A 12240-nucleotide genomic window follows, 5' to 3' on the forward strand; every position below is an offset into this window, starting at 1 on the left:
GAGAAAGGAATTTTACAGGTAAGATTTTACAAAAATTCCGTTTTTTTGCTGGAGAGGAAGGAAGTCGGGCCGGGGGCACGGCCACAGCAGCTTTCAACTGTAGGCAGAGGCTGCCTCGGAGGGGAGGGGGGTGGAGGCGAGCATGTGCAGTGTTTTTGACTCCTACCACCATGACCACTCCAAATCACTGAAGTGGTCATGGTGGTTAGAGTGTTCCTTTATGTTCTCTCAGAAGAAGTAAACCTCTGTATACTAATTCCATTTCATTTGATCATCCTCTAGTTGTGTTAAATTAGTGCAGGGGGTGCGGCAGCACGGGAAGGGCGTGGCAGCATTTTATTACTTGTATACCTTAACTATAGTATATATTTTATATGCGGCCCAAGAAAATTTCTCTACACTCAATGTGGCCCAGAGAAGCCAAAAGGTTGGACACCCATGGGTTAGAGAGATTATGCTAAAATTCTCAGAAACAAATATTCCAGAAGACCCGGCCTTTTTCCTTTTACAATTAAGTAAGACACCAGTGAAAAGATACAGAAGATCTATAATATGCCATTTAGCAAATGCAGCTAGAGCCTGTATCCCTATTAACTGGAAAAAACAAACACTACCAACAATAGAATGTTGGATACATCAAGTAGAAGAAATAAATAAAATGGAGGAATGGTTCTGACAGCCCAACATAAAAGAGAAATGTATACAGAAATATGGAGTGAATGGAACTCATTTATATTTTTGAATCAAGGGAGAACCCCATTGGGAGAAGAATGATGGATCCCTAAGTACTAAAACGTTGGCTTGGCAGGAAAGGGAGGAGATAATTTTTTTTACACCCTTTTTTTTGGGGGGGGGGGGGGTTTGGTTTTTTTTCAGGGTTGATTTTGATTATAGAAATAGAGAAGTAGAGGTGAGAGGAATTTAGGAGAATATACTTGAGTTACGGAAAAGTTAATGTAAGAATAAGATTGGAATATGTTATGAGATGTTTGTTTGAATTTGTACTGTATGCTCTCACCTTGACACTTCAATAAAAGTCATATTTGAAAAAAAAAAAACATACTAATCTGGCTGTTTTTTCCTCAGTTTTTCAGGAAGAAACAGCCAGATCGCTGTTCAGAGTTCTGTGTGTGATTGGATACTGCCGATAACAGGTTTCAGTCAAAATCATTGGCTGAAATATGCTGCCAAACTCATGCTGTGTTCAATCACAGCAGGGGTCATGCGCATGCGCGCCCCAAACCCAGAAGCAAGCCAGTAACGTACATGTACAGTATATTTGCTTTGGGTGGTCGGCAGGAGGTAAAAGTGGAACTTCTATTTCTCTTTAAAGAGAAAAAAAAAAATCAATGAGCGGTCTTTATTACAGGAAGATCCTGCACAGAAGTAAAGTTTCACACTGGATTACTGCAGAAATCTGAAAGAAATACACAAAGCACACCAAGATTCAAGGAAAAATACACAGGACTCTTGCATTTAGATATTTGCTTATCCTGGTTCAGCTTTAAGAATGCAAAAAAAAAAAAAAAAAACTTTCAGAAACAAGAAAGCATGTTGCTACATCCAAAACTAACTTCTTAAAAGAATATAAAGGTACCACCGGGTGCCTTTGACTTGCTGCATGGTACCCTGCGAACCTCCCAAACCTCAGCACCCAACAGAATGCAACCTTACCCTTTATAAATGTGGGCACTGAGGAAATCTCCCCACTGCATCTCACAATAAAAGGGGTGACTTCCAGGATCCTGCAGAAGCCACATCTTGTATGTGGGGTGAGGTGTACCTCAGTGCTGAAGTTTATGAAATCTAGATTATAGGTGTCCTCGGAATTCCCTGTGGGTAAGTACCTGCTGCCTCTGCAAACTTCACTTCGCTGTCCTGCCCGGTGTTGCACAGCCTATTCTTCAAACCAGGGGCGGGTTCCGCCATAGGTGTGTGCCATAATACCGGTTCATTCCTAGGGAGGTTGCAAGTACGGACCTATTCATATGAACGGGTGTACTGCACAAGGGTTTGATTAATAATTTTATTTTACAGTGATAAGAGTTTTATGTTTTTCACCCATTATATAAAAAACATTTTGCCTAGTGACCTTTTTTTATAACTGACTTTACAAGAAATAACATCTTGTTTACCTTTACTTCCTATTTGTTGTATTTATTGTCCATGAAATGCTCCATGAACATGTACATTTATGTTGGATGATGTGTTAGTAATAAAAAGATAGAAAACTTGTAAGTTTTTAGGTCTTAAAGAAAATATAAAGTTCATTATGGCTAGAAGACTTCCAATACTGGCTGCCGGTCTATTCCATTCAGCATTAGGAGGGGTTCTTGTCTTTACTAAGTCGATCAGCAAATTCAATCAAGGTCCTTGTGGGGCGCCCTGCCATTCCTTTGCGCATGTAAGGAACCTCATCCTTGTTTGACATGACGCCAGCGATGTCTAAATGAGCCCAGTGAGACACGGTGACAAACTGCTTCAGGAATGCCGCTGCGGTACATGCTCCTCCAGACCTGCAAGGTACGGTACAGTTAGTCTACTTCTCTAACACTGCTGAGGTTTGCATTTTTGAGTTACGACAGCCAGTAACATTTTAAAGTAGAAGTTCAGCCAAAAACTAAAGCCCCGTACACACGTAGCCATTGTCGGACGCAAATATTCGGCCGCCGACCGATCGGCCGATTGTAGGCTTGTTAGTATGAAGCTTCTGACAGCCGACAGCGCATTTTCGGCCGAACAGAATCTGTCGTGCAGGCATTAAAATTTTTGTAGGCCAACACCAGAACGGCCGATTGTTCGCCAGTCAGTACGGATTTCGGCCGACAGACAGCAGATTTGCAAGACTGGGCATGCTCAGAAAAGAAAAAAAGACAAGGAAAGTTAACCATCACATGACATCACTTCTGCAGTCGGCTGTTGTTGGCCGACAAAATTCGTGTGCAGTCTTTTGCACTTTTCAGCGGACAGGACAGCCCTGGACAAAAGACGGCCGATCGTTCGGCTGACGATCGGTACGTGTGTACGGGGCTTTACTCTAAATCTACTCGCTGCCAAATTCTAAAACAAATCCATCTAACCCTGTAAAGCGAAAATCGCTATACATACCTTTTCTGCAGCCAATCTGGTCCGGTCTCCAGCGGTGGATGCTGTGTGGAAGAGACAGCCGACAACGGTTGGGAAATACCTGGGAAGTGATGTCACCCAAAGACTTACTATGGGGCTTCCGTTGTCGCCTGCCTCTCCTGCACACGCCGCTGACAGCTCAGAGTGGGACTGGACTAAAGCGGCTGCAGAACAGGTAAGTAGAAAGATTTTTGCTTTACACGGTTAGAATGTGGCTGCCAGTAGATTTAGAGTTTGTTTTTGGCTGAACTTCTACTATAAGCTTCTTGAAGACCCCAGTGACTCCAACTCCTCGACAAAGCACTTGCCTCTGCACTCCCAACATTGCATGTAGGCTAATAGTAAAGTCAAACCTTTGTATTTGGATAGAGTGGGGAGGTGTTAAAGCCCCTGTCAAGTTTTTTATCCCTGTGTATGTCTCCATCAGGGTAATCTAGCTTTACTTCCCATCATGACAGGAACTGATGGGAAATTGGTTCATCGGGGACCTTTAAACAAAAATGACATTTTTGGTACTGTGAGGAATAGTTAGAACTTGTCTTGTGACAACTGCTCCCCCTATTTCTTGCAAGAGCATCACAGGGACAGGAACTATGGAAAAATCTCCCCAATGTAGTCATAAAAATAGAAGCTCTTCTCCACTTTATATCTAGAAAAATTGTCAGGAGTTAGGCTTCCATCTCTAAAGTCAAGCAATGCAAATGTGATTCGTTCTTATATATTTTAGCCATTTCCAGGACTGAAAATAAGGCTCAAAATTAATTCTCTTTTATAAAAAAAGTAGATTTTCTCAAATAGCCATAGCATTATGTTATGCTGCCATTATAAATACAAACAGTGCTGAATCTCATTCAATGGCCGATAAGGTCAAACAAATGGTATTTGAACCTAATTGAATTATATTGCTGGCAATGGCATATATTATATAAATCTGCAGTTTTACCTAATGTATTTATATATTACAGGTATTTATAAAGCGCTGACAATTTACACAGCACTTTACATACTGTACAGTCACACCAGTCCCTGTCCTTACAGGACTTACAAGTTAATTCTGATATGCATACAATTAGCTCCAAAGGCTGCCACCAAGTGTGGGTACCAAAAAAAATAAATAAAAAAAGAAAGCCTTTTTTCATTTCAAGCCATCATACCTGCTGTATTTCCCAATATTATTGAGGTCAGCAAGGGCAGACTCTGTCACTTGTTTACTATAGTGCTCAAACAGAGGCATTCTCCATACTCGGTCCCCTGTCACAGCGCTGGCCTGAAAACAATTAATGACACAAGTTTAGAAAACACAGATTAGTGGGTTCTGAAAGGACAACTTCTGACAACCAATAATTAAGTGCACTCCATGTAAATTGTTGACTTTTTGAACATATTTTAACAGTCAATCATCTGATTTTGAGTTATAAAAAGAACCAGTGATGGTCAGTCACCACTCTGCTCTGCCCTTCCAATGCTCACTAGAGCGCTGGACTGTCGAGGGGGTGGCCGGACCAGCCTCTTAGCGGCTCGCTAAGAGGCTGAGCCTGCTTCCGGTCAGACATCTGTCTGACATTGTCGGGATCCCGCCAGAGCCATGGCCAGCTCTGCGACATCAGAAGATTTTAGCCCACTGTTGGCTGATTTGGAGTTACAGGAGTGCAGAACTAAGTGCACTCCTGTGACTCACAGGAGAAGTATGGCCAAAAGAGATATAGGGGAATCTACCTGAAGAAATACCAGATAAAAATAGGATACGGTGTATTCATTTTCATGACCAAATTAACCACTTCAATACCGGGCCATTTCACCCCTTCCTGCCGTGGCCAATTGTCAGCTTTCAGAGCTGTCACACTTTGAATGACAATTGCATGGTCATGCAATGCTGTACCCAAATGACATTTTTATCATTTTTCTGAGACAGATAGAGCTTTTTTTTGTTGGTATTTAAACAAAACTGAGTTTTTTTTATTATTTTTTGCTAAACAAATGAAAAAAAAAAAAAAATGTTCCATCTTCATTTCTGTTATAAAATTTTGTAAATAATGGGATTTTTGTCTTACCGTAAAATCCATTTCTCTGATGTTCATTAATGGGAAACAGCTCCTGAACTTCTTAACCATAGGGTTATACTGCCCCCTACAGGAATATGACACTAGGCAGAAAAAAAGCTAGACTACGCGTTTGGGCAGTCCCAGGGGGTATACTCTCACTCTCAGCTATAGGCACTCAGTTTTGTTACAAGCAGTGTCAAAAGAAATCCAACTCCACAGAGGAGTGGGTGCTGTGTCTGTCAATGAACTTCAGAGAAATGGATTTTACGGTAAGACAAAAATTCCATTTTCTCTATCGCTCATTAGCGGACACAGCTCCTGATCTTCTTAACCATTGGGACCTCCCACAGCAGTGTTAAACATAAAGGGTGGGAACAGCAGAACAAAATCTCCAACCAGGTAACATGGAGCTGAACAACTGGAGCTCACCTGGAAAAAAACAATACACCCTCAAAGAGGACCAGGTCCTCTAAACAGCAGCCTGCAAAACCTTGTGGCCAAACAAAAGAAAGCATCCGCAGATGTCAACACATCCACTTTATAACATTTTGGAAAAGGTGTGCACAGACGACCAGGTAACCGACTTCCAAACCTGCATCACTGACGTTTGATGACGGAAGGCCCAGGAGCCACTAAGCGCCCTAGTAAAGTGTGCCGTAACAGGGAAAGGAGGAACCTGACCCTTAATTGAATAGGCTTGAATCACTGTCTGTCTGATCCACCTGAAAACGATCGCAGCAGAAGCGGACTACCCCTTCTCAGGTCATTCCCTGAGCACAAATAGGGAGTCTGACTTCCTAAAAGACTTTGTAGCGGCCAGGTACACCCTAATTGCCCGAACCACATCCAAGGAATGCAAGGCAATTTCCTTAGATTGTTTTGGCCTGGGACACAGGGAAGGCAACACAATGTCTTCATTCAAACCAAAATCAGAGACAACCTTTGGAAGGAAGGACGGACAGGGGCGAAGAACCATCTTATCTCTGAACTAGAGATCGACCGATTATCGGCAACACCGATATATCGGTGGCCGATATGCACTTTACCCGATATATTGGAATCGGCCTTTGGAGTTACCGATATTGCCAATATTTCCGGAAAGTGCTTGTAACGGAGTGATGCCTGCAGCCAGAGCAGGGGTGGGGAACCTGCGGCCCCCAAAGCCATCTGATCCGGCCCTGCCAGTGGGCTGCCTCCGGAGGGGAAGGGGAGGGGGAGCGCCTCCTGATTACACACAGAGCGGGTTCCTCTGCTTTCTCGGTGCGGCTGCTGTCATACAAAGTCACGCCTCCTACCTATGATAGACAGCACAGTGGTGACGTCTATTACAGGAGTCGGTCCAGGAGGCGTGACTTCGTATGAGAGCGCCTGCGCCAGGTAAGTAGAAGAACCCTGCTCTGTGTGTAATCAGGAGGTGCTCTAATCCCCATGCGCTCTGCATTGATTGGGGGCACTCATCACTCTGCATTGATGGGGGCACTCATCACTCTGCATTGATGGGGGCACTCATCACTCTGCATTGATGGGGGCACTCATCACTCTGCATTGAGTGGGGCACTAATCACTCTGCATTGATGGGGGGCACTAATCACTCTGCATTGATGGGGGGCACTAATCACTCTGCATTGATGGGGGCACTAATCACTCTGCATTAAGAGGGGGAAACCTTGAAAACCAGTTGCCAGTGGCAACATCATCAATACCAGCTAACATCACACACCTCACCAAAGAGAAGCAGTTGCAGCCATCACATTAGGGGTGAGTTAACTAAATGTTTGACAAAATATAAGAGGCACATTTTTAAGTTGATAATTTTGTATGGCCCCCAAATGATTTTAAAAATACCCACATGGCCCTCGGCAGAAAAAAGGTTCCCCACCCCTGAGCTAGAGGCATCACCCGTTACTGGCGTCCATAGCCAACGGTCGGCAAGATGGAAGATTGGCCCTTGGGACAGCAGATGTTCCCTGAGAGGAAGTCTTCAAGGAACATCGGTGACCAGCTATACCTGATCGGTGTACCAAGACTGGCGAGGCCAGTCTGGAGCCACTAAGATGACCGGAATACCTTCTGCCTCGATCCTGCATAGAAGTCTTGGCAGAAGCTAAAGAGGAGGAAAGGCGTAAATCAGACGATAATGACCCCCACGGAGCCAGCAGCGCATCTGTGGCGTCCGCCAGAGAATCTCGTGACCGAGCTACAAACCTCTACACCTTTCTGTTGAGCCGAGACGCCAACAGATTCACCTCCGGGATGCACCACCAGAGGCACAACTGATGAAACACCTCTGGATGAAGGGAGCACTCCCTTCGGTTCCACGCCTGCCAATTGAGGTAATCCGCCTACCTGTTTTCCACCGGGGAATGTGTACGGCGGAGAGAACTGGAACGAACCGTTCTGTCCACCTTAGAATACCGGATACTTTCAGAGCTGCCAGGACACTTCTTGTGCCCCCTTCGTGATTGACATAGGCCACAGTCGTTGCATTGTCCAATTGAATTTGCACTGGACACCCCTGAAGACGATCCACACAAAGTCTAATCACTCGGAGTTCCAGTACATTGATCGGCAGTCTGGACTCTTTCAGTGTCCAGACCCCCTTCGCATAATCTTTTCTGAGGATGCCTCCCCAACCGGACAGGCTGGCATCCGTGGTGACCAGAGGAGATCAGAGAAGGCCTTCTTAGAAGTCTGGTCCACAGACCAGCATTTAAGCCAAATACCACGTCTAAGGACCACTGATAATACAGACAGCCTCGCAATCAGAGGAGCCGCATCCAAAAGAGGCATCACAGACAAACTGCAGCCCCTGGACCAACTGGTCTGCCAGCTCAGTAAAGGCAGAGGGAAGCTGCTCCCCCTCCAGGTCCTGGCGTAAAAAACCTAAGTGCCGAACCAGTCACAGTGTACATATGGCGGGCCATAGCCTCCGCTTTTCCGTCAGCCGGGTCCCTAAAGGCCGGGGACTACTCAACCGTAATCATGGTTGCTCCGTTTAACCTAGAAACCGGAAAGTCCCCTTTTTAAGCAGAGAGTCTTCATAAGGGTACCGCATAGCAAAACACTTAGGGACCACAAGGGGTGTTTTGGAGGACAACCCCACTGTTTAATGCCAATTTTGTCAAAGTAAGAGGGAAAGGGGAACACCCTTGCCGCTCTGGAGAGCTTGTGGGTGACAAAATGGATCAGACGCCTCAAATGCGGGATCGGCCGCATCCTCCATTTTTAAAGTCTCACGCATAGATAAAACCAGTGTATCCACCAGCGCCATTTCATGCGCGGCTACAGAAGCAGAGGAATCATCCTCACTATCTGAAAAATCAGGGTGTGTGGACACAGACTCAGCAGGGTGACTCGCAGCCTCTGAGAGGGGATCAGGTGGGGAAATGTGCTCCACGGACTCCAAGAGTGAAAAAGGAGGACCCACAAATAAAAGTGTAAAAACACTGCTAGAGACACCCCCACCGCATTGGCAGCACCATAGATCGCCAGGCACAGAGCACCAACGATCCTATAACAGAGAGGGAGAGGACCCCACCAGACTCACCACCCACCGATCAGGCACCGCAGCAACAGGCTATCTGCACACAAATGCGGCGATCAGGAAGAGAAGGATCCAGGAGTCATCACCAGGGGATAAGAAGGGGCTCCCACCTCCGAAATCACCACTCATACATGCTTCACAGTCATGGCCGCCGCTATTAGCAATGATAAACCACTAGAAAAAGGCCGCCGAGGCTACACAAACTAGATTTGCTGTCCAAAAATGACCATTCGCGCTTACAGTTTGTGGCTAAACATATAAGCAAAGATCAGGCCTTTAGTAACAATGTGCTAAAGACTGATAAATCAAGCATAGAGCTGTTTTGTCCCAGTAACTGCTGGCATGTTTGCCACCAACCGAAAACAGAATTTCAGGAGAAGAACCTCATAACAACTGTAAAGCATGGAGGTGAAAATGTTATGGTTTGCGGTTGCTTTGCTGCTTTAGAGCCTAGGCAGCTCACAGTCATCAAGTCAACAATATGTTCTGCATCAGAGTGTGCTTAGTGAGATTGTAATGCCATCTGTGAAAAAAAATTAAACAGAAAAGGGGTCTTTCTGCACGATAATGTACTGAAGCACACCAGCAAAGCCACCAAGGAATGACTCAAAAAGAAGAAATAGAAGGCTATAGACTGCTCTAATCAAAGTCTATTTTAATTTAAATTGTGTAGGAAGATTTTGAAACCAGCAGTTCATGGAAAAAAACCCACCAACAGCTTGCAGCTAAAGGAATTTTGCTTGGAGAAGTGGTCAAAAGTTTAACGAAGTCAATGTCGGACTGGTGGGCAGTTATACAACATGTAATTGAAAAAGTATTTACATTTTAGTATTTAAAGTTTTTATTACCTTTTTAGCCAGGGGAACCCTCTCTATCAAAGGGAATTTCTCCTAGGCCTCACACCTCTGACTTTGCCAAGTCTGCCCACACCCCATTCACATGACCAATAAAAGCAATTCAGTTGACAACAGGGGTATTTCGGGAAAAACATGGGGCTTTGAAGGCTAGGGAAGTAAAATCTTATTAACGAAGTAAAACCAGGAACAGAAGTGTGCACAGAAAAGGTTTTTCGATCTAACAAAAACGGTCTGCATATTTGCATATCTCCATTCCCTGTCTCTTAGACCAGCTATTATAATAATTACTGGTTTACACATCATTGTGCGAGTGTATCTGTAAAATTAACATTTCAGTAGAAAAGGAAAGAAAACTCTGAACCTCTTGAAGATGAGTCCACAGCCAGGAAGAATTGGTGAACACACCGGTAGCAGCAGATCCTAGAGCCACGTCCATAGCACCTACAAGAGAATGCACTGTAAGCAGAGAGGAATCTGGACACTTATCTCACCTGACCTAACTGTGCATATGCTAGTTGTCTGGTCATCTCTACCTATGATACTCTTGAGTCACTGTCACTGAAAAAAGGTATGTGGCAAGTGGTGTCAGCACACCTGATCTGCATATTTCAGGTCAGATGATCAAAGTATTGAAGCCATTGGACATCATGACAGTCAGGCAATTAGCATTTTCAGGTGGGTCAGCAATGTTAGCTTTAATACTCTCAGTTCAGGATGTATTCCATTTGCAGGATGAATTTAAATTTCAATAACTTGAAAGTGCTCTATGCAAAATAACCAACATAAGAGGCCCAACCCATCTACACTATTCTACTGGTCAGTGAGGCCATCCAGTAGTAAGGTACGCCGTGAATTTCAAAAGGCATATGAAGGCATCTCAGGTACGGAATCATGCGAGCACGAAAGCATAATGATCCTGCACTAGACACTATCAAGATGCTCAGCTCCAGCTAAATGTGCATAACCATGGGGGTAGTCAATGGGCAAATCAAATTTACACCAGTTAACCCCTTTACAATTCCTAGATCCAAACAATTACTTTGCATGTCGCCCACATCCAGTTTGTCACATTATATGTTATTTATTGGCAGATCTGCCGTAGCAGGTCAAAGGTTAGAAATAAAGCTCAATAATACTTCAAAGCCTATTTTTATAGTTTGTGTGTTGTACTATTCAATACCAGCATATACAATACATACCAGTTAAAGTAGCTGCATTCACGATGGCTCGTGCGTTAAAATCATGTGCATAACAAAGGGCATCAGCCAACAGCAGTCGCCCTTCAGCATCAGTGTTATCCACCTGTCACAGAATGTTTAGGTTTACCAAATTTGAAACACCAAAATACATGTATTGAAGCACATGGGGGTTTAACAAATATGCAATGGGACAATAGTCTGTGACTACGGCGATAAGTTAAATTAGCTGTTCAGACGCTATTGTTTGAATTGAAGCAGCCCCCCTCCCTACAAACATTTATAAAGCTGACTATCCTAGCTAAAAGCAAGGGTATTCATGATCACCAGGACCAGAATCATTATAGGAACACTCAGAAAATGCTGATCTCTGTATAGACACCCTTTAACTTTGCAATGCAGCATTATCCATGCATAGCTTACCCCTCTAAGCGTGTATACATACCCAGCCATGCTACCTCGCCTCTGTCTCATCTGCAGCATCTCCACCTGCCTAAGCTTTGGTGTTGACTGGTTTAAGAACTTCGATAGGAAGATGACATCATGGCACTGACATTTACATGACAGGGTTCGTGCCTATTAAATTAGGTGCTTAGACCTGAACACTGTCAAATAGGGAAGGTCACATGTTCCATCATACCCAGAAGCCCCATTCAATTAGAAAGGGCTCTGACAGTGTGGGGAAGCAGTGAACGCGGCTTGGAAACTATATATGCCTGGGGGGTGTCAACTATGTGCAAACACTGCCATTTTCTAAAAGTAGACTGTACATTCCCATTTTAAAGGGTTAGTTCACATAAAAGGGGGGACTAACATACTACCCCCTCCCCACCCCCCAGTCCCTGCTGTACTCCCCTCTGTGGGCCATGAGCTGTCCATGCCCTGCAGCCAGTGTAGCAGTCTGGGGATTTGAAATCCCCCATTCTTCTCCCCCTTGTTTCTGTCTTCCAAGACAGATCAAAGTGATTCTCTGTGCCAGTGCTAACCAATCATAACTTTTCTGATCATTCCCAGAAGCTCTACAGAAAGAAGGGGGAGTGGAGTGGGGATTTCTAATCCCTGGAATGCTACACTGGCTGTGTTGGCACTGCCAGCTCATCACTAATGGAGGTTAATGCAGCAGACACTGGGGGAGTGGGAAGGGTGTAAGCTGTTAGCTCACCTATTTATTTTTTCTGAAAAAGGTAAACTTCCACTTTAAGGCCAGCAAGTTTTTTACCTGAATTGTCTTTCCATTCTTTGCTCTCACAACGTCACCAGGTTTATTTGCTCTGCCGTTGGGCATATTTTCACACAATGGAGACAAACCTGAAGAAAATTTGCAATGCAGATTCATTTATCAATCTCTTCTGAACATAGTACAAATTAAATGTGTTTTTGGTGTCAAAGTCTAAGGACCTTAGAAATAATGTGTTTACAGCCTTTAATGGATTTATTAAACAAAGTAATTCCTTTTTAGGTGATCAGTAGAAGAA

The 12240-nt window shown here is 44.2% G+C and overlaps 1 protein-coding gene across 1 annotated transcript in view; it reads right to left on the minus strand.

Annotated features, from left to right (window-relative positions):
* Positions 1–2184: 2184 nt before the first annotated feature.
* Positions 2185–12240, minus strand: part of LAP3 (leucine aminopeptidase 3) — a 30068-nt gene continuing 20012 nt past the window's right edge. The window contains exons 9-13 of the mRNA XM_082275373.1: positions 11985–12073; positions 10769–10871; positions 9931–10010; positions 4281–4393; positions 2185–2516 (exon numbers count right to left, since the gene is read on the minus strand). Of these exons, the coding sequence (XP_082131499.1) occupies positions 2321–2516; positions 4281–4393; positions 9931–10010; positions 10769–10871; positions 11985–12073 (581 nt within the window). The 3' untranslated portion in view covers positions 2185–2320. The remainder of the gene's footprint in view (positions 2517–4280; positions 4394–9930; positions 10011–10768; positions 10872–11984; positions 12074–12240) is intronic.

Source organism: Pelophylax lessonae, assembly GCF_965119305.1.
Source record: "Pelophylax lessonae genome assembly, chromosome: 1".
NCBI classification, from domain to species: Eukaryota; Metazoa; Chordata; class Amphibia; order Anura; family Ranidae; genus Pelophylax; species Pelophylax lessonae.